The sequence below is a fragment of the Ciconia boyciana genome, chromosome 5, assembly GCF_034638445.1.
Source record: "Ciconia boyciana chromosome 5, ASM3463844v1, whole genome shotgun sequence".
Lineage (NCBI taxonomy): Eukaryota > Metazoa > Chordata > Aves > Ciconiiformes > Ciconiidae > Ciconia > Ciconia boyciana.
In genome coordinates this window covers 3,402,360-3,424,129 of record NC_132938.1, presented here as the reverse complement: position 1 = coordinate 3,424,129, position 21,770 = coordinate 3,402,360, and the positions used below count along the sequence as shown (strand labels likewise).

General features: G+C 51.6%; 2 protein-coding genes across 9 annotated transcripts; both read right to left on the bottom strand.

Annotated features, from left to right (window-relative positions):
- Window positions 1-1,241: 1,241 nt before the first annotated feature.
- Window positions 1,242-21,585, bottom strand: UBOX5 (U-box domain containing 5). 6 transcript variants are annotated; one of them, XM_072861348.1, is made up of 6 exons: window positions 21,483-21,585; window positions 9,930-10,027; window positions 6,824-8,006; window positions 5,171-5,282; window positions 3,659-3,820; window positions 1,242-2,171 (listed from the first exon to the last, which is right to left on the bottom strand). In XM_072861348.1, exons 2-6 carry the CDS (start codon window positions 9,981-9,983, stop codon window positions 2,003-2,005), a joined length of 1,680 nt encoding a protein of 559 aa, XP_072717449.1. In that variant the 5' UTR covers window positions 9,984-10,027; window positions 21,483-21,585; the 3' UTR covers window positions 1,242-2,002. The 6 variants fall into 6 exon arrangements, with proteins under 6 accessions (XP_072717449.1, XP_072717451.1, XP_072717450.1 ...); XM_072861350.1 differs by lacking the exon at window positions 21,483-21,585 and adding an exon at window positions 21,235-21,338; XM_072861349.1 differs by lacking the exon at window positions 21,483-21,585 and adding an exon at window positions 20,360-20,485.
- On the bottom strand, window positions 14,303-21,558 carry FASTKD5 (FAST kinase domains 5). Of its 3 annotated transcripts, none has more exons than XM_072861345.1 (2): window positions 21,483-21,558; window positions 14,303-17,051 (listed from the first exon to the last, which is right to left on the bottom strand). In XM_072861345.1, the coding sequence occupies exon 2, from the start codon at window positions 17,011-17,013 to the stop codon at window positions 14,539-14,541; it is 2,475 nt and encodes an 824-aa protein (XP_072717446.1). In that variant the 5' UTR covers window positions 17,014-17,051; window positions 21,483-21,558; the 3' UTR covers window positions 14,303-14,538. The 3 variants fall into 3 exon arrangements, with proteins under 3 accessions (XP_072717446.1, XP_072717447.1, XP_072717445.1); XM_072861346.1 differs by lacking the exon at window positions 21,483-21,558 and adding an exon at window positions 21,235-21,336; XM_072861344.1 differs by lacking the exon at window positions 21,483-21,558 and adding an exon at window positions 20,360-20,500.
- Window positions 21,586-21,770: the final 185 nt, after the last annotated feature.

The following is a 21,770-nucleotide window of genomic DNA, read 5'->3' as shown; positions in this document are numbered from 1 at the left end:
CTCCTGCGTCAGCAAGAGGGGATGCAGGGCTTGAAACTTGCTGCCAAAGGGCCCTACGGGGTTAAGGAGGAGGAGAAATAGGGTGGATGAAGGCTCTGAGCAACCTGATGTAACATGGAGACGAGCTCTGCTCTGAGCAGGGGTTGGACCCCTGCCGTCCCTTCCAACCTCTGCCCCGTCAGGCTCCGCGCTCGCTCCCCGTCCCTCCCTGGAGAAGGAAGGGAACCTTGAGAGCTAACTCGCCTTCAACCCCAGCCAGATGGCTCCCAGCCCGAATCGCTGCCCACCGGCAGGATATCATGAGAAACTTTTGGGCGGGAGAGATGCTTGGCTAAGCCGGCAGCTTTGGGTTTCGTCGGAGGCAACCGGGCTTCGTCAGCGCCAGAGAAGAAGGAGACGGCTGTGCGGATGGGGAGCTCCTCCGGCAGCGATCGCTCCCGGAGATGTGGGGCGGAGGAGGTGTGAGCGCTGAATCACGCCGGGATGGTTCACTGCAGACACGACACCACCACAGAGCGGTTTTGCTGCCTCTGAATTGTGCGATTTTTAGGAATTTTTTGCCTATTTTCTGACCGTTTATCATTTAAAGACAGGGGACTTCCTCTTTTTGCTACCAACGGAGACGGATTATAAACTCCCGCTGACGCAGACAAAGAGCAAGACCAGTTCAGTGCTGATACAAAGCCGTGTTTCAGTCGCTTGATGAGACTGCAGTTTCCCGCGACCAGAAAGCCACGAACATTACGGGTTGCTCAGCAAGTAGGTGCCTTTTAAGAGAATAAAGGTATTGCACGCAAAGGTGAGCCGAGTCAGCTGGAGGCTCGTTACCCCAGAGAAACTGGCACAGAACATCGGGCGAGGAACATCTGCTCCGCAGAGACAAATTACCAATTAAGTGGCAACAGCAGGGGGTTACACAGGTGACAAAAGCCTCTGCTGTCACCTTACCCTCGGCACGTCCAGGACACGCTGGAGACAGAACACATCCGAGTGATTTACCTTCTTTTTCTGAACAGCTCTTTGAAGACCAGACCTCCTGGGGTTTAGGGATCTGAGTCTCAACCCTGTGACGGTCCACGCGGCTGCTGTGACAACCCCCCTAAAACCCACGGGTCTGCAGATCCTTTGTGTCGACTGACTTTGCTTTTTCCAGCCTGTTTGTTCAGTACTCTGCAAAGGGATTCACTCCACGAAATCATTAGGACGCACAATGAGACCAACTACGAGTCAGAAAGAGAAGCTGACTTTAAACATAATTTTATTAAGGCTTAAATGTCTATCAGCCAGACGGGAGCTGGTCCAGTCACACGACATAAACCGAGAGTGACGTTTGGTGTAACGCGATGGCTTTTCTACAAGAGTTCGTACGAGCAGGATGAGATGGCTGCCAGTTACTCACGCATTAACCACGGCCTCTCTTCGTGACTTGCTGGACTCCAGGATGAAGGACGTGCTCCTGCGGCACAGCGAGGGCACCGCAGGGAGGAGGGGAGTGAGGCGGGGAAGGGGAGAAGTCAGGCAGCTTGCACGTTGTCAATCGCAAGGACTTCGCCTGGTGCGCGACCGAATGGCTGCTCGTCAAATATGTAAATGGTTTTAACTCACAGGGAAGCTAAACTCACAGTCCAAAAGGCACCTATGCTAAACCACTGAGCCACTGGGATGGTGGTAAGAGGGCGGGTGCGACAGGTGGAAATCAGTTCTGTATAAATACATATTCCTTGTTAAAGAAGCTATGGCTTTTATTATCCTCAGATCGCTTTGCTCTGGCGCGATGCTCTAACCCCCCACCCCCCAACTACTCTGTAAGCACAAGAAGACCAAGTCCTCTCCGCCGTTACGGGTGCTCATCTGGCAAGCTCTCCAAAGGCCTTCCTCCTCCTACGGATCAATACAGACACAGGGAACAGCAGCGGCTCCTTGTTCTCGTCCTCCCGGCAGGCTCCGGCAGCCGAGGGCTCAGAAGTGAACCCTCCTGACGTCGTGCGTGGCAGCCGACCTTTTACAACTCCCGCACAGTATCGACGATAGAGACTTCTGCTTCTCGGCCAAGCACGGGCGACACATGAGGTGGCCGCAGGAAAGCTGGTAAACGGGCTCCGTTTTGAAGTAAGAGGAGAAGGTTTTGCCGCAGGAAGCGCATCCTGGGGTCTGGCTGCTCCTGCCGTGCTCTGCAAAGGTGACAGGAGAAGTGGTGCAGTCGGGGGGGGTGACAAGTCCACGCTGTGCCACCCCTTACGCGCCCAATCCCGCCTACGGGCCGAGGGCCCCGCTTTCTGCAGACATGAGGCACAGCTCATGGCTCAGGACCACGGCCCGTTTTCTCTATCACTACCATAAGGAAGGGAACGGTCTAACTTCCGGGGCAGACTGTGCTCGGAAGGGGCTGGATCACGTCAGCATTTGCACCATCGGGCTTTTTAATTGAGGACAGATGACTGTAAAGGGCTTGTCACTTTTATTGAGACTAAATCAGCCTCCCTTCCGCTCTTGCAGCGCTCGGATTACAATCACCGATTCCCAAGTGAAACGCTTTAGGTATCGCTTTGCATTCCTGTCACACACTACCTGCCAAGGGCTTCTCAGTCAACTCTTAAACAGCAGCAATTTTAAAGGGGACAGGAAAAAAGCTTAATAGCTTAATGTCACTGCGAAACAGCGAAAGCTATTCAGACAGAGAGACAGCCACTGCGAGCTGCACAGTCCCGGCCCGTTCTCAGGGTCACTTGGTCCCTCTGAACCCTCTTCTCTGCCACAAGTGGGCAGATCCTCGCTCAGGGGACGAAGAGGAGCGAGCCAGCAGTTAGGGCATCATATGTCCTTAGGGAGGGACATATGAAGGATCAATGCTTCCCTGCACCCTGAAGAAATCATTTTGGGTATGCATACACAGCTGGATTAGCATGTCTAACCAGCAGGTGTGATGAAAACTGTGAGGACTCAACAGCCCGGCCTATACCTATTCAAACCTGATGGGATTCTGAGCACGCACTTGGCTGGCTGGCCTGTGACGTTGCTACCATTACCTGTTCCTGTTAGCGGTCAGCATGCTACATGGTATTCGCTAGATTTACACCTCTCCAGCTGCATCTCTGCACCAGACTCACTCCCCACCCACGTAGCAACTCCCCAGCTTGCTCTGTGCAGCTAACGGGCAATATTTAAGCCACTCAGCCCAACTCGCAGAGCTCTGGGAACAGCCAAAGCCTTGGCGCGGGGCGAGCTCTCAGCCTGACCTAACCTGGTGCAGGCTGGGCTGAGCACCGCGTCTCAGAGCAACGCATCCAGGACTGTCCTTGGGCAGCGCAGACAAGCGAAAGCCAACAACGCGGGCAGATCACAGGACTCATGCTGAAGCCTGCTCTAACTGTGGACGTGGGCCACATACCTCACTTTCTGGGGGTCAACAAGGTCTAGCCTGCCTTGCTGGGAGAATAAACCATTAAAACTGCTGAGATGCAAAGGCAGTAGTTAGGGATTGTTAAGTAAAGCTTGCTGGGAGACAATAAAATACTTTTGTATTGAATATATAGTATTTTGGGGTCCAAAGAGGCATAGAAAGATGCTGAGCAGCAGCACAATCCTCCCTGTTAACCTGGTCCCACTTCTCCTCTCCTCTCTCGCTCCCGAAGGTGAACCAGAGGCGCTTGCTGCTTACCGAGGACGGTGCCCGCGCCCCACGAACTGCTGCAGCCTCCCTCGCTCTGCGCCTGCTGCTGGCTTTTCATCAGCTTGGCCGTAAACGAGGGCATTGAGCTGAGCGCCGAGTTCAAGGCAGTGTCCAAACTCTCCGACAGTTTTTGTTCGTGAGAAACCAGATCTGCAAAGAGAAGCACAAGCTCGAGAAGCGGAAAAGGGAAAAAGAAAGCCGTCAACGTGCAACAGAAATGCTGCTTTGCCTCTGAACCTTTGGGACAAGACTTGGGATTTTAGGAGCTCTGCCACTTGTTTTCTCAAGAGGTCTCTTTTCCCCACCGAGGTGCCAGGAGGGGGATGTAGCGCCTCATCTCCTTTGGGTCCTACAGATGGAAAGCCCTACGGATTACTGTCAGACATTCACCTCATACCCCAGTGCCAACAAACATTCAGGTGCCGGCTTACACCTGCAGCTCTGAACAAGGCCAAAATGCCAAATGATCCAGAAACCCATTTCCCTCTGAAACGCCAGGCAGATCCCTCAGCCCGCTCCCCCAAGGGTCCCAGCCCAGTGCTCCCAGGCTTGCTTTGAGCAGCTAACTGGGAACATTTAAGCCACTAACAAAATCTGGAGGACTTATTTTTTTCTCTCTGTCCCAGTTCTGAGTCAAGGGATAAAGCCAAAGGCACAGGGTTGGACCCCTCCCTGCAGCGTTTTGTCCTGTGCAATACCGAAGGCGTTAATTAAGCCTATGCATTAAGAGAATGTTGTCTGCATCACTAATTCCGTTAAATTCATCTCCCAAAGGAAGACCTTTGAATTAGTGCTGCACATTTGCTACAGCAATCAAGGCTGATGAAATACTGAAGCATGAGCTCCCTGGGCCGAGCACTGTGCTTTTATTTATGGATGGGCACGGCTCCCCGGGGAGCTCCAGGACCCCACAGGGAGTCTCTGCTCCTGTGGGGCTGGGGCACATCCCCAGCGGGAGCTGTTACACGCCTCTGCAATAAAAATAACTAATGATTCCTCCTAAAACATGGAACGAGCTCTAGACTGAGAGATCAGAGCAGAAATGTGCAGTCTGACTTCTTCCTACTCTTTCCGGTATCACCAAACATCAATTATTTTCTACCAAGTCTTTAAAGAATTTGTTTAAAATTAAAGAACCACCTAAGCTTTTTCCTTGAAACATTTCCGGGCAATTCTGGGAGAAAGACAACGCAAGTGACAGGTACTAGCAGGCATTAACAGCAATCAGAAGCTGCGGGCCACCTTTTGACACATTACAGACTACTAATTCAGAGAACACAAGGAAACTGAACTTACCTGCCTAGAGAGACAGCCTTTACGTGACCAGAAGACACCCGTGCACCATGTATTTATACCGTCCTACTCAGACCAGACTGCTCGCAACAGAGCCTCACCGACACGGCCACTCTCTTCAAGCTCATCTAAATACGAGATTGCTAAAGACGTCTCTCTCCCTCCTCCCAGCTTAAGTTTACCTTCCTCCTCCAGCGGGATCATTACCTAAAGCAGTAACTCAGTTGAACGACAGAAGATGCAAGCGTTGCTGTATGAAGTACTGTTATATCCACGTAACAGTTGCACTGACAGTAACTCCAGTACGTTTCAGGAATTCCTGTGCCAACAAGGGAGAAAGCAAACGTGGCAAAATAGATGTGGATTTGGGCAAAAGATCTAGCATGGAGTCAAGAGGAACAATTGCCCACGAGCCACGCTCTTCACCACGGACTGGAGGCTGAAGGTACTAATCATTTAGAGAATAAACCGTAAGAGGGAACAGATTTTGGGGAGAGAGGTGTGAATCTCCTTGGTATTTAAACCACTGATCACCTTTGCTTTCTAAGGACTGTCGCTTCCTCACCAGTCCAGCCCACCCCAGCACTTGGATGCTGCTGGGTGGGAGCTGCTGGACCTACAAAGAGTATCCTACACTCCTGCTCCCAGCGCTCGCTGGATCCAAAGGTCTGTCTGTGCGGCCGCAACGCTGCCTTGGCTGCCTGGTCAGAAGCTGTGGCACGGCTGGGGACCGAGGTGGGTGAAAGCACTCAGCTTTTCAGGGAATTTATCTCAGGGTTGCAGGTCTGGACTTTTTTTCGGCCTCCTGGAGCTTATGACCAGCGGCACTGCTACCATCTCTGAGAAAAGCAAGGATGAAAGGAAACCAGTGCCCGTTTCCTTTCCCTGTAGACACAAGTCACATCCCAGGTAGAGTCTAACATCTCGACCCGGTTTTCTGCTTTAACTAGCTGCAAACGCTGGGCAAGTCTCTCCCAGCCTGTGCTATCCTCTCCTCCCTGCTCCGAAGGCAGCACTGCCTGCAATTCCCTTGCTGCCATTTGTTCCAAGCCCTTGCGCTGCTGCACTAAGATTAGCGTGGACTGGAGGCTGTGGAGCGACGTGTTCCCCAGGCTCAGCCTCTGCCACAACAAGAGCAGCCCCGTGAGAAGGTAAGGAGCCAGCGTGTCCCCGGGGACACAATCTGAGCGATGACGCTGAGCGTGCAGGGAACCAGCTGCACCAAGAGCCCAGGCTGGCAGTGCCTGGCTAGGGAAATCCAGGAGCAGGATTAGTGCCCCATTCCCGCTTTCCTCCCCACCTCACTCTTTGTGATAAGATCCACACCAGCCAGGACTCCCTGTGCCATCACCACTGCACCACCAGACATTTCTTTTCCTGCTGTTGCATATTTTCTTGCTGATGCAAGAACATATTGGATGTCTGGGATAATAAATCGCCCGTGATAAAGAAACTTCAAACCAGCACACTGTGATAAAAACGTTGTCTCCACATAGACAGTGGCTTGGAAGCAAGGAGGAGAAAGGAGACATAAACTAAAAGGGAAACACAGCAACCTGAGCAAACAAGAGGGCTGCGAAAAAGACTGCACAGGTAACGCGATGAGAACCACGAGCCTAGAGATGAGAAAAAGTGAAACAGAATGGGAGCAAATGCCATCCAGTGGCAGGTTGTGCTGAGGAGAGGGGAGGTGAATGAGATGATGACCTGACTTCCACATCTATCGACATCAAAATACAGCGGCCTTAAAGCTTTCTAGAGGGGGGATGGGAATCTGTATTAGAGCCTTCTGACTTGAAAACCTGGCCCCAGGCTGTCAAGACACTCAAAAACCACAAGTGACTTAGGGAGTCACGATACCTGTCGAACAGTCCATTTGGATCAAATGCGAGTCATTGTCAGTTTTCATTTTTTTAGCACTGTTCTCTGAGGTAGACGTGACAAGTAAGTTTGTAGAAGAAAAATAAGGTGGTTGCACGGAGCTCTGATCCATACAGTCCATTTTCCTTTTCAGAGAAGACATTGTAACGGAAGAAGGTACGAGCATTTCCGAGGCATGAGCCCTCCCGAGCAGGTTGGTGCCAGGGATGCTGTGCTGTAAGAGGAAGTGATCTATCCTGGCCTTGAGGGTAGGGTGAGGTAGGGGCTGCGAGTGCTGGCTGAAGGCCACCCCAGTGAAAGGATCACTGGGTACCCTGCCCCAAGACGCCTCACTCCGGTTGCATTTTTCCAGGGTGGTCTGGTCGATCACCTTCCCGGAGGGCAGGAGCATGGGCAAGGTCATGATCTCCAGAGTGATGGGGTCCAGGAATTCTTCGGGGATATCTTGGACAACGTCCACCAGCTTGCGGAGGGTCTGCTGCTCGCTGTCGTTGGCGCTGAAGGGCACGCAGTCGCTCTCCATCGGCGTCCAGAGCTCTGGCTTGAAGCTCCCAACGTCCTGGGTGAAGAACTGGGAGGCCACCTGAAAGACACCCTCGATCACCTCCTGTGGGCACGATTTGGCAGGCTGTCCCCACACCTCCAGCCTCCTAATGCAAGGCAGGCCACCTCCGGCCACGTGGGTGATGCAGATTTTTAAGTGCGACACATTGCTCAGCGAGGCAGGCCCTTTGTTCCAGAGGTCTTGAGATGCAGAGCCAGGGTAGGAGAAGACATTTTCCATCTGATGGAAGGGAGGCCTTGGCTTGAAGCCTCTGTGGCCGAACGTCACTTTGCTTTGATTTTTTAAGACAGCTTTGCCCACCAGTGTGAAAGTATCTTTGTCCGACACAGGTTGACCGGCCAGACCTGAGAACTGACCCTCAGGGCTCTGCCAAGAGGTTTTATTGCATGAGGTAGAGGTGTAAACTTCGAGCCCGGAGAAGGTTTGGTATCCCCCGGATGAGATGTCAATATTGATCCTGCAGATCTCAATGTTGAAAGGAAAAGAGATCGTGACGTGGACTGGAGGTTTGATAAAGTATTCGCTGCGGAAACCACGATTTCTCCTGGCAAGGTCTTCAGAGATCAGATTCTCCACTTCGTAACCATCAGCAGAAATCTGTGTTTCAGGAGAAAACTGGATTTAATTTGAAAGAATAAAATAAAAGGAAGCTAATTTCACAAGCATTTATGCAGATTCTCCAGATGACATCAGCTAGGAACCAAGGCTGCGGTTTCACGTGCACCTGAGACAACACAGGAGATCCCTGCTGCTGAGGCAGAGCAGACCCACTCCCACACTCCTCCAGCCACATGGTCCCATCCACTCTTCTCTCCACCCTCTGTTACCTGGCCAGCCATTTGCAGAGCTGATTTAACTGCTAAAAGAGTGGAAAATTATGGACAGTTTGTGGTTTTGGCTGGGTCAGTGAACTAAGTCAAGTGGGAGAGTGTGACTGGGAGCAGAGAATGTGTGCGTGGGGGGGACGGGAGTCTCCTCTCTTTCAACAGTGGTGAAACATTCTGTCAGCCTATCCTGCCACCTGGAAACGTACCCTGACTCACCCAGGATCCCAGAGAAACCTCCGGAGGTCAGGTAGCCGACTGCCTTCTCCTGCTCTGGGATCAACCCTACCCATCCCTGAGGGAGATCCGTCTAACCAGGCTGGGTCCCACCCCACGTCTCCCAGAACATGCAATCCCACCCTTTGGTCTGCTCCTGGACAGGCTGGCTCTACCCATTCCTTTTCCTGGAAGCCCTGGGGCCTAAAAAGTCTGCAGCGCTTGTTAAATGAACAGATACCAGCAAGGAATATCTATTTCTTCCACCTGCTTAATACGGTCACTCAATACCCTCCTGATCACAACAATCACACCAAACCTCAGTAGCGTGGCTGGGTCTCTCAACACACCACCCGCATGGATGGTCACACCTGTACCGCTATTTTTACAGCACAATACTTAACAAATCCAAAGGCTGTCTTGGATTTTGGGGTGTGAGTCGGTGGGGAGACTTACAATTAAAAAATGGCTTTGAATTAAAAACTAGCTAATATCTAAGAGATTCTGATGATGCTGGCTGAAAACTTAAGTACTTGTAGAGTACAGTAACTTCAGCAAACGTTGCCAAGAGCTGCGTATTCTACTGGACAAAGGGAAAGCTCTAATAGTGCAGGGAAAAAGGTATCTCAGGTCAAAGCACGCGTATCCATAAGCACGTAACATTGTCTTTGTATGAGATCCTGCAAAATCAGGGCTTTTTCCTTCCAACAATTAGTGTGTGCCACATTAGAGCAGTCACAGGAGGTTATACAGTGTTCTAACACTAGCTAGCAGAGATTGACCAAAGCACAGACAAGACAAACTGAATTTTGCAGAGTAACTTCTGGGAAATCTCTCAATACTGATTTTTCAAAGTACTGAGCCTTCAGCTCCACTTAATCTTCATGTGAGCTGCAGATCCCAAGCACCCAGACACGGGTTCTCTTAGTGCTTGCACATCAATGACTCTCTTAAGACCGAAGCACAAAAGTGGAAGGGGATCCAGGAGGACAGATTCACAAAACATCAGCTCATAAAACCTCCTTGCTGGGAACGACAGGAGACTGGTGAGCTTGGAAGAGAAAGCTGTGAGCAAACCCACCCAAATCACAACCCTCCCACATCCCTGGAAAACAATTTTAATTGACAAAAACGCTCTCAGCTCTGCAGACTAGAGAGCCTGCACCCTACCTAGGTTGGGACTGCATCTGCCCTCAATGCTTCTGTTGCCAGCGGACATACACAGCCTCCCATGTTAAAATCCCTCCCTGAACCAGCCAGACCACACAAAATGACAGGACTTTGCTGTGAGTTGCCTTTGCTTTGTTTTCTCAGGGTAGCCTGGCATGGCAAGGCAAAAATCAGTCTTCCAGAAACACTGCTAATTATCACAGATGAGCAGCGAACAAGCCCTCCCCAGCCCCAACCACTCCAGCATGCCACTTCCACCTAACCCCTCCACCCCTCCAGCTCCCTAAAACCCCACACATCATTATTTTACCTTGTTGCAGTGAATTCTTGGCTTGAACTGTGGGAGACAGACGTTTATTACCATCTTGGCAGCTGGAGAGAGCTCACTTTCTGAGCATCAGATTCAGCCTGTAAAAAAAAAACCCGCCATAATAAAGACAGTGAACATCAGCGAACAGTGAAAGGATCTCGTGTTTCGGAGCCTGTATGAATTACAAGCTCGGTAGTTCCTAAAATGCAGCTCAGATCTGAGTCCAGGAGGTGAACCCAATATAAACCCAAATGACGGTGGCAGAGAGACAGGATCAAGAGAAAAAAATTGCGTTAAGATTGATTAGTGAACCCCTGGAGAAGCATCAAAGAGAAAATGGCTATTTTAACTAAAAACGTCTTACCTATGGATAGTCTAGCAATTAGATCTGAAAGTTTATCAAAGATGCAGGAGGCTTTGTAGATACAGTAAAGCATCAGAATATCACATGAGGTTGTCAAAGGAATCGGTGTGAGCCCTCAGCAGCCTCAGCCGGACCTGGAGGACGTGGGCTGCTCTCTGATCTGTCCGGGGCATTCAGCACCGCAGCCCCTCACCGCTACGAGGCAGAAAGAGCCGGTGTCCATTCCCACCATGTGGTCTTGAACTGTGTGTTCTGCCTCCGTGCCCAGTTCCCCCCGCACGCCACGTCTATCTGCTGCCTTCAGCAGTTTGAGGCAGGACCTGCCTGCGCTCTTGGACAACACCCAACACGACAAGCTCAGACAGGGCCTCTCGGGATGAGGGTGACACCAGCCAGCACTAACACACCGCTGCTGCAAAGAGAAATGTTTCTGGAGGGCTTCGGGAGCCTCAGATGTAAGCTAAGATTAAACACAAATATTAATAATTGGTATTTAATAGCTCCAAGGGAGCAGAGGGCGTTTAATAGCTCTAAGGGAGATTATCCGTGCTGTGAACACCGACCCAGCTGATTCTTCTGCCAATGTTCATTAAAGAAACTCGAGTGAATGCACCATCTTTTCCACTGAAAAAAATGTGACTCGAATTGGTTATATCAGATCCCTTTTAAGAATGAAATTATCTGCGAGGTAAGAGTTTTAACCTTACATTAACCTTAGTTTTAATATGCCATTGCCTTGGGCAATCTTGCAAATCAGGAACCCACCGCTTCCTTCAAGAACAAGGAGCCCTTTAATGATTTTCAACTGAAGCTGTTAGTTCAGCCCAAATGAAATTGGCCTTCGGGGGACACGTCGGGCCGGCCGCTGGAACGCAGAGCATTAACGAGCTCGCTTCCTCTGCCTGCTAAGCGTGCGGGAGCAGTCCCGTCTGCGTGCAATCGAGCGCAACAGCTTGAACCGAGAAATGTGGTATCCGAGGTACAAATCCAACATATACAAATCAACACAACAGAAGCCAAGCCTGCAGAGAGCAGAGCTTGAAGGCTGCAACGCCAATGCTTGACCGAAGCAGGCGTGAACCTAAGAAGAGGTGTAGCAGGCCAGTCGAGCACCCCTTCTAGCCCAGTATTTGGTCTGACAGCCATCAGGAGCAATTCCTGCTCCTCAACAGGGAACACAGGAACGGGGCAAGCACAAACGAATGCTCCTTCAGTATTACTTTCCTGGCTTTCTGAGCCTGACAGGCTTCCAGTACAGGGCTGCCAGTGAGGAACTGCTCAAATAGGCTTTTGAACTGGCCTGACTTTTGGCACCCACATCTTGTGGGAGTGAGATTGCTGGTTTAACTACAGGCTGTGTGACAAAGCTACAGCTTTTGGTTCATTTTGAACCTGCTGCCTGGTAAATTAGCTTGGCCCTCCTATCACTGGTATTACGAAAAATGGCAAATCAATTCTCTTTGATCCCTTTCTTGGAATGACTCAAGATTTGCCCTCTCTTTTATTCCTCCTCACTTCTCTTTTTCCTGGGCTGAAGACTTCTCCATATCCCTTCCAACCTGACCAGACTGGTGAATTTGCATTCGGCAAGTCTCGGCGAGACCTTCCCTGAACGAAGGTGAGTGAGGAGAGGCACCTTCACCTCTGCATCCCTGCAAACTCCTCGCTTTAAGAACTCACTCCTCATGAGCCACTGTTTACTGAGATCCTGCCTACGGCCGATGCCAAATTCTCCCGTGGATCTTGCGGTCGTGCAACCTCCCATTTGCAGTGCTGCCTCGTGCCAGGCAAATCACGGACGGGCGCAAGCCATTCCTCAGGACAGACTCACGTCTTCTTCCAAGCCTAAGGCTGTTACTGAGGCTGTGTCCTAAATCTTCATCCTTTTCTACCACACTCTTAATAACCTGTGGCAATTAGCTCTGGTTAATTACAAACAATTTATTCTCACTGAACTTGCTGTCTTTCAATTCAGCTGCCCCTTGTTCTGCAGCATGAGGAACTATGTATATTTATACAGGCGTATTTTATAGGATTCTCTCCTACCTCTTTCTGACCCTGACAGACTTAAACTCAGACTAATTTTTCCAGGTTCAACATCTCAGTAGGAAAACACATTATTCTGCATGTCCAAGCCACTGCTCTCCCTTCTGAAAAGCTCTGCTACACTCTTGCTTCACAGCAAAAGTTGGTCACTGAGTTGCTTTTAGCCAGGGCTTTTAGCCAGCTTCTTCTCAAGAAAATACAACTCAGAAGACAGACAGTGGGGATGAAGGGGCAGATTAAATGGAATGAGGTTAGGACTAAGCTTCTGTGTAAAGAAGGAAAGTAAGAACTAGCTGGACAGACTGTGATAGGAAGGTAAAAAGCCTGGCTGAGGCCAGAGAAGCAGGCTGGGAACAAAAATCAGCAGGGACAGGCAAAAGCAGGTGAGAGAACAGATCAGAGGAGCAGCTAGAATCAGGTGGGGACAGTGAGCCCAGGACCTCTTTGGCAAAGAGCCTGGGCTGAAGCAAGAGGTGGGGAAATGCAGCTGTAAAGTGCTCTGGAAAAAGAACGAGACAGGGCAGTGGATGGGGCTTCCCATGGCTACTGCTGCCATTACGCCCCAAACTTGTGTGGAGGTCTCCTGTGCTAGCGACAACCCAGGCGGTTGCGGCACGAAGGGGGTTCTGAATTTACGAACACTTTAAAAATACAACACCCACAAAACTACATTACTAAAGTCATTACTCATCAAAACAAACGACACAAAGGTCACAAAGGACTCAAAACTATGAAGTGCCATCAGGATGTCACACAACTGTCCCACCTCTCTTGTGTGCGTGCCTTTCCTAAGGTGAACAAAGATCTTTCGACTGAGGCAGCGAAATGCAGACCCGAAGGACTGTACTCTGTACTCTTCTATGTCAGCAAGATCCTCTGTGGTCTTGGACAAGTCATTTAAAGCCAGGCTTTCTGGAGCTAGTCACTAAGTGCCTTCCTGGTGTCCCTACATGCGACTAGGGAGCTGCTGCAATAAGGAACGTGCATAGTGGACATTGAACTAAGGTGCTCCGTAACGCTGAGTATTTGAGGGAGAGGAAAAAACCAGCCCAGACATTTTACACCAGGCAGCCAAAATGAGCTGTCTACAGTATCTGTCTTGGGACAGCAACCTGCTTACCGGCACCTCTCCTCCCCATCCGCCACCTCTCTTCCCCGCCCTCCACCTCTGTACACCTTGAAACGCCGCACTGCAAAATAGCCAGAACAGCTCGGCTGCCTTTGCAGTGGGAATGGGAGTTTCACTTGCTGCTCCATGTGAAATAATCCCTACAGCTGTGGTTAGATGGAGAGCCTGATCTGTGCACCTCAGGAAACATCCCTCCTCTCGGGGAGAACCACCACCTGAAAGCTCAGGAAGAAGCCAGCAACTCTGTCCTCAGAACAGCATGCAAAAATTGGACACCGGGCCCCATCCTGAGCAAGAAAATAACACGGTAAGCCATGTGACGTAGGGTGAAACCAGCTGCTCCAGAGCAGATGCTCCACACAGCTAGAGTTTGCACAGGACTCGTTGTCACCCAGGCAGGGGAATCGCCTCAAGGTGGATTTGTAGGCCCCATTTGGCGGCAGACATCATCAACAGGGTCAAGAGGATGCAAATCCTCTCTGCCAGACATTGCTGAGAGCTGAGCAAGAAATTAGTGTCTCAGGGCCACAGCACCCCAACCCTCAGCCCCAGCTTCCATCTCACCACTCAGCTTTTATGCTCTGTCCTGCTCACACACAGCTCCTAAAGGAGAAACTCAGACTGCGTGCCCACGAGCTCCAGTTCGATGGTGATGGAAACAGTAAGGAAATATGTACGTGTGTTCCTGGCACCCAGGTCAGCTTCATGACTAAAAATCACCCCAATTATCTCCCAAATATCACGACAGCATTGACACCGTTCTACTGTCAGAAAGTCACCAAATCCATCCACTTTCATTTAGGGCAGAGAAAAAAATAATCATGGAGAAAAACGAATAGGACAGTAGTTTTTATTTGTCATGGAAGCATTTGAGGATCTATGTACAAAAGGAGAGGGCGGGACAGATGACTGTCAGCAAAGCAGAAATGACTGACTTCGCAAAGGCAGCCTGAGCACACAAAGCACCTGCCAAAAACTTAACCAACACTCAGAGACCATTTTAATCAGTAATCAGAAAGAGAGATGCATCTGGGAGGCCGTGTCAGCCTCTGAGCCAGCAGTACACCAAACTAGCCAGGCCTGCTAAGCAGCGCTGGGTCGAACACTTTGTAATGGAGGTAGCTCAGTTTCTCCAAACGCGTGCGTTTGAGCAGAGGAAACCATTCCCAGAAGGGAAGCTCAACCACCACATACCCCAGCTGCTGCAGCTGCCGCCGTTTCAAACAGTGCAGCCCCAAGAGCCGCTTGGAGCAGTAGCAGTAGTGGTTTCGGTTGGACACCTGAATAGCCAGTTTCACCCCCCGAGGCTGCCGATCCAGTGCAAGAGATGAGGGGGCTTCAAGGCAGTGCCCCGATTTAGGCTCAACTTGCAATCTGGCACCTGCAATGAGAGCTCCACCTGAAAGCGCAGCACGATCCCCCGCGTGTGGTGTTCGTGCTTCTTTCCCTCCCGCCTGACCGGGAGTCCTGGCTTCATTTTCCACTTCCACGGGAGACTGGCTATAAGATCTCCCTTTTATAAGCTGAGTCATTAAGTCATCCGTTAGACTAACTCCGATGTCTTTTAGTTTCTTATCTACAATAGGGTCTTTTAAGTTGAAAGGGATGGGATGTCCATCCATGCCCAAATGAACCTCCAGATCACTCGATCTCGTGTGAGGCAGGATCATGTGGTTTTTCACGTACTTGGGGCCACCTAACATGCTCTCGAGAAGAGACGCGGCTTCCACAATTTCAGGCCTGACATAGATTTCCTGCTCTGCAAAATTCAAAACCATCTCAGTAATCTCTTGATAAAGGTGAGGTGGAAGGCGGCTGCCTTGGTAGCTTGGGCACTCAATTTCAACACTCTTACTAAGGGTGAACAGGTCCTTTTTGAGCTCATATTTACTACCTCTTGTTTTCTGGACAAACTCATCCCTCAAAGCATAGTCTATCAGCTCCTCTGGGAAGCGTTTGACAAATGCCAGGCCAAGCAAACCAGTAAGGAGATGCTCCGGAAACCTCCCAAATTCATGGAGTTTTCTATGCATCTGCTCTATCAGGCTGGAGTAAAACTCTTCCTCGTTCGGAGGTTCATAGTCCAGGCATCCAAACGACCACAAGAACTTGGCAGCATCTTTGCTTCGGCAGTAAGTCACCTTGGAAGGCAAAGACATGGCTACAGCAGCCATAATGCCTTCGTCAAAGTAGTGTAGGGATGAACAGGTAAGAGTGATGTGCATGATGCCCTGGATGTTTATCGTAGGAATCCGAGCGGGAATAACCTTCCCAAGCCCTTTCAAGAGGGGTAAGTGGTCCATGCGAGTGTAGCGGAGCATTTTAAGTACGTTCACCAAAGCGTAAGTGCTCATGTCTTCCATCTGCAGAGAGACTCTGTCTGCAATTTTTCTCATGACGTGGTCAGAGATGCCACTGAGGGACTTGAAGAGCCCTAAGCAGATAGCACCCACCTCCTCCAAGGTGAAGGAGTCCAAGTACTTCAAAATCATGCTCTCCACCTTCTGCGTCAAGTCTGCGGGTGACCTCCGGCCTTCACCTATGATATAAACGAGCTGAACAAACTGGGGCAAAGCGAGGTCTTTCCAGTGCATGTTGGCATAGCTGAACAAAATGCTCAGGTAGGAAGGCACGCTACGTTCCAGACAGCGCCAGCAATCAGCCACCAGCAGCAGCTGGTCCAAGTTCATGTCCCACACCCGCCGGCAAAATTCGTTCTCGCACGCGTTCAGCAGAGGGTGGGTGGGTGGAAAAACCAAACGAACACAAGCCTTTAAAATATCGATGAGGTCCGAAGTACTAAACAACTTGATGCTGTTGACAGCACAGCAACACAGTGTATTAAACCTGGGTTCGGACACCAACGTTGCGTGTTGTTCCACTGGCAAACGACTCAGCTTGCGAAAATAATCTGTGATAGTTCCTGGGCTCTGGCTGCCCTTGCACATGGCCACACTGTGTAAAATCGAGTCACCTTCTTCTAAAGGAAGGGTCTCTATCGGCTCAAACTTGTCATAGCTGAGAGATCTGTACTCAGGCCTCCCCTTCTGAAACACACGAGGGTCCTCCTTGGAGTCATGCGTTTCTGTTTTTTCATTTTCTGCCTCCTCCTTGGTTTGTGCCGCAGAGAGCTGCGCCGAGATGGTCTGCTGGAGGAGCAGTTTGGACTTGGGCTTTGGCAGGGCATTTCTGAGGGGTGGCAAGGCTTGAGAAGAGGCGGTACCGAATGTATGCTGAACCTGTGCGGTGCCAGGGCTGGTGAAAGTCTCACCGAGAGCCTGGCCACTGCTCCTAGCAGCGTGCTGCTGAGAGGCAGCCCTGCTTTTGGCATAGGCAGATGGATTATACAACACTCTGTAGTCCAGTGGATTCAGCAACTGGATTGTAGCCGCAGATTTGGTTCCCGTCTTGGCTGTTTCTGGGTTCTCTTCCTTTTCCTGCTTACTTTTGCTGCTTCCGCTCTCGGCCTTGCACTTGACTGTAGTCGAAAATGTAGTCACCCTGCTCAGTCTTGGAAATCTTCGGCATATTAGCACTGTAGCCATGGATCACAATTTACTGGGGTCAGAATTGCTTCCAGGTACTGAAAAAAGGGCAGACGAAGAATGAGTGGCTTCCACCTAACACGAAGCACTTTTTAATCTATCCTTTACGCTACCGAAAGTGAGGCGATGCCAGTGTTTCCCCTAGCCAGGGCAGCTGTTTCCCTGCAAAGCCGTAAGGCAGCCGCTATCGAACACCACCTCATGAAAAGGCAGTTCAAGACAAGCACCCAGGTGACCTGCCATACCCGAAGTCGGGGTACACGGCAGTCGGGTATTACCTGCTACTCAGCAGCTACACGAAACCTGCCAGAGACTGTGGGAGTTAAGGAAGAAGTCATCTCTTTTTTCATTCTTAAGAGACCCAATCTGCTTTTCTTTCATTCTAAACAATGAAAACATATTTTTGCAGTAGAGCTGCAGCTTCAAGAGGCTTTATGTATTCAAACAGAGCATTCTGCTACTTTGGTCACCATAGTCTGCAACACCAACCACCACCCTAGAAGTTGTTGAAATATCCAGGGTGCTGCACTGCTCTTTGCACCTGGAGACAGCATGTAGAGGCTGTGAGCAAAGTCTCCGCAAAACCAGTCCACAGAGTGAAAGCTGGGCCACAACCTGCAGGTGGAGATTAGCTGAAAGGAGAAATGTGGCCCCAGAACAGTCAGGGAAGACCATGGCAGAAATAACACAAATCGTTATGAGATGCTACATCCCGAGTTGAGAACCAGAGGGAACAGAGCTTTATGCTTCAGACTTGGGAGCATTTCCCATAGTTTTAGGGTACAGAAGGCTTAAAAATGCCAGGTGCCTTCCTAACTCCTGCCTAAACCAGCTACAGCACAGAGGGCGAGGATGAGAAATTTGTCAGGAGTTAAGCTGCGTGCTGCCAGCCTGCAGAAGCTGCCAATGAGCCTGTTTACGATGATTCAGATGCTGATTAAAAAAAGCACCAGGTCAGCGCTCTGCGTAACACACCCTTATCCCCCCACGTGTGGCCAACCCCAAAGATGCATTAGACCAGGCATTTTCAACTTCTTTAAAATCCCTTGTGCTCTCAGTACCACAGGGCAACCAGGAAAGCCAAAACCTGGCAGAGGTGCTGCAACTGCGACACGCATCAGCTTCTGCGCTCCCCACATGGGGGAAATAAATCCTTTATGGGCATCCCTCTGAGCTCTGCTTATACGTGCGGCTTCCCGATTAGGGCTAGAGCAAGATGTCAAATCAGCGCAGGCAAACTCAGTTTTGCAGCAACAAAATGGATACCTTGGGGGAAGAAGAGGTGGGGTGAACGCTGTGGCTTTGGGGTGTCTGAGTAGGAGAGGGCTGCAGCGGGATGGGGGATCACAGGCAGCTCTGGCTGAACATAAACTGGATTTTTTTTGAGTACAAGAATCCCCACGTCTCCCACGACCCATTCTATGATCTGTTCCTGCATCACAACAGCAAAGCATCACCTCCTCCCAAGGAAGGGTAAGATGGGAAGGGAGGGAGGATGGGGAGAGTCGAAGTGACAGTCTTTGCTCCCTCTTGGTGCCAGATGTGGGGTGCTGCCTGCCAGGGGGATGGTTCCCTGCAGCAGCCTTGGCTGTCTCATATGCGCCCTGAACTCTCCCACAGCAGCAAAAGCAGTAACAGGAGCAGACAGGTAGGTGACATCTCTGATCTGACGCAGGCACAAGCAGCCTGCTGCTCTCTGCAGGCTGTTTTCTCACCAGGTAGCTTTACCTCTGTCTTGCTGGGGCTCAGTTTCTGTCTGAGGACAGGATCTCAGCACAGAATTGGCATGGGAGCACTCCCAGTCTGCTCCGGTGCAAGGTCAAGTGGCTCAATTCAGCCCTCTGGGATCAACCGTGTCGACTCGCGCTGAGGCAGCTGAGGAGACCTCGCATCCTCTGCTCCACGGGCAGAGCTTGGGAGCAGCAATTGCCAGCTGGCGGGTGAGAAGCTGCTGGAGCAGCAATCCTCTCAATCGCCCCAGCAGAAGAGGTGAAAAAAGCAACCTGGGTGGAGAACAGGGGGCTCTCGGGAGAAAAAGAGGGAGAGCAAGCAGAGATGAAGATTTCTGGAGACAGCCACGCAAGGAGGAGGGTACAAGAAAGAAGCCAATGCGTTTTTAAGATGACTAGTAACTGGCTGATAAATATTGTGAGATGCTCAGTAGCTGCTAAGCTTGCTGGGCACCTTATTTGTATCTCAAAGCACACCACAAGGCAACCCCCTGGTGCAGATCAGGCTCTGCTCCACAGAGCCCAGGCACTGCTGACCCTCACGGCTGTGCTACTCCCTGCCAGCCAGGCAGCTGCAAGGCCGTAACCGTCCCCTTCCAGTGCGAGAAGTCGAATCGCGACAGGCAGGAGAGACTCTACCCCTTCCTGCCTGTTTTGTGAGCGGGGGAAAGGAAAAGCCCCTCAGAACCTGGACAATAAAATCTGAGCCAAGAGCTGTGACGCTGCGGCACAGCCCAGGCCTCGCAAAGCCGTCAGCAGCAGCAAGCAGGAGCTGGATTTCAAAGCTCTCCTGTTTAGCACATAGAAATGTTTGATGAAAGTATCATTCCTAGCTCTTACTGGCTGTGATGTCCAGCCTGAACTGGCCACAAGTGAAGCAATGCCGTCTTCATGTGGCTGGAGACAGGCAGCCGTGAAGTGGGCAAGGCTCAGATTTGCACCGTGGTTGGGGGAATGACCCCATCCCCTTCGACATCATCTCCTCTTCTAGAGGAGAGGACACTCGGAGGGCTGGTTCAAGCTGCAACAATGATCTCGGACAAGAGGAGGTTTGTCCTACCTAGGCTTTCCAAGAGACTTTCTTGTCTGACTCTATTTTGCATGTCCTCTATTTATTTTTCTATTATTGAGAGACAGGCCATTTATTTAAACAAGTTCTATTTGCTGTTGAAAGTGGATAAACTACCTACGAAATCCAGCACTCTGCTGTTACCAGAAACACCCCTCTCGGTGACGACAGCCCCACCTCAGAGAACCAAAATCACAGCGTTCGCACACTGAAGGCTCCGAAGGCGAAGATCGTGTGCTGCTAAGAACACCATCCACGTAGTTTAGCATTAAGCTGTGACGCATTTGGGAAGCTATTCAGTAAAGAGAGTATTTCTCTCCTCCTTTGCTCTAAATCCAGCAAAAAAAGAGAAGACCATGCGCAGGGGAGCGAGGTCAGCATGGGTGGAGATACTCCAAGCACCTTTGAAAGGAACAGGCTGGATCCAAGCAGCCTTTTGCCCTTTCACCCACCCCCAGCCTCAATCTTTGTGATCGTGCAAGTTTCTACAGCATTTCTCTTCCAACTCAACCTACACCTCTGCTTGATTTTCCTCTCTTCCTCTTACCCTGATTAATCAGCCTTCCTTCCTTCTCCCCGCTGCACTTCTCTTCTTGTTCAAACGCAGCCAAACTCCTTCCCACCTCTGGGCAATTCTCTCCAGAAATTTCACTGCCAGTGACTCCAAAAAGCCAGTCAGAAAGCCAGTTTTGGAGCGGGGCCCTGCAGGCTGCGAATGCACTTTGTGGAGGTCCTCTGGGATGGAAACATCTTTGTGTGTGCATCTGTGTGTCGTGCTTACGGCTGAGTTCTCGGCCAAGAGCGCAACTGCACAGCTGAGCGTGAGCTGAACACCAGGGAAAACAACATTCCTGGAGGGATGCCACCCGCCTCGGAGTATCGGCTCTGTGAAAGGGGATATAGGTGCACTCTGAAATTGCTGCCTGTGCTTTCGGTCCCTCTGAAACACGCAAAGGGGCTTTCAGGAGCACTGGGAAACCCTCGCAGGACCCACGCTAGGAGACCACCCACCGCTGCAGCAGGCCGCCCCGTCCCGTGCTTCCCCCTGCCCAGCACCACTGAGAGCAAAGGGGCAGACGGCATCTCCTGGGTACATGGGAGGAACTTCAGATCCGAGCAGTGACATGTTGGGGGTAAACCAGCTCGTTTTGGCCAAGAGCCCTCAGTTAACACCTGCGCCTGGGCTGAAGAGAAAAATAACAGGAAAGGACTTATTATCCCCCACCAGATTACGACGTCAGAGTGCAAAACCGTCACTTTTTTGTTCGTTTGTGCTTTTTCCCCCTCCCTGTCGAGTCCCCGCCGCCGACAGAAGGCAGCAGGCGCGATGAAGGGCTCGGCCACCAGCCCGGGCAGAGCGGCCGCCAGGCCCGGCCCCGGCGGGCAGCTGCCGCCGCTGGAAACCCGAGCCCCGCTACTTACCCGTATGGCTGCACCCGTACATATAGATATAGATATGTATATGTATAAACACACGGACACGGGGCACTGCAGCCCCCGCCGCTGCTGCCCCCGGGAAGGACCGGGGGGGGGGGGGGGGGCGCCTTCGCGCATGCGCCTGTGCCCCCCCCCCCCCCCGCCGAAGGGGCGGGGCTGCTGAGGGGGCAGAAGGGGAAGGGGGGAGGAGGGGGAAGGGGACGTGGCGGCCCGCGCTGCCCGCTCGCACTCACCGGGGCCCGGCGCCCGCCGCCGGCTCTGGCCCTGCCGCCCGCCAGCCCCTCCGCCCGGCCGCCCCCGTCGCCTCCTGCCGCTTCCGGCCACCTGACGGTGACGCACTTCCGGCCGTACGGGAGCTGAGCGGGGCCCCGCGCGGCGACGGCGGCGGCGGCGACAGAAGCGGCGCGCGGCCGGCAGGCGGCGCCAGCGGCGCGCGGCGCGGCCCGGCGCCACGTGATGCGGGGGTCATGTGACACGGGAGCGGGTCACGTGGCTGCCCAGCGGGGGCCGCCATGTCGGTG

What these genes read in the sequence shown, in the direction of transcription:
- UBOX5 (XM_072861348.1), bottom strand. Translation starts at nt 9,983, where the DNA reads ATGGTAATAAACGTCTGTCTCCCACAGTTCAAGCCAAGAATTCACTGC. An exon ending in CAAGAATTCACTGCAACAAG is followed by an intron (nt 8,007 to 9,929) that starts GTAAAATAATGA and finishes CCTGAAACACAG; the next exon opens with ATTTCTGCTGATGGTTACGA. An exon ending in CCAAATGGACTGTTCGACAG is followed by an intron (nt 5,283 to 6,823) that starts GTATCGTGACTC and finishes TTGTTGGCACAG; the next exon opens with GAATTCCTGAAACGTACTGG.
- FASTKD5 (XM_072861345.1), bottom strand. Translation starts at nt 17,013, where the DNA reads ATGGCTACAGTGCTAATATGCCGAAGATTTCCAAGACTGAGCAGGGTG.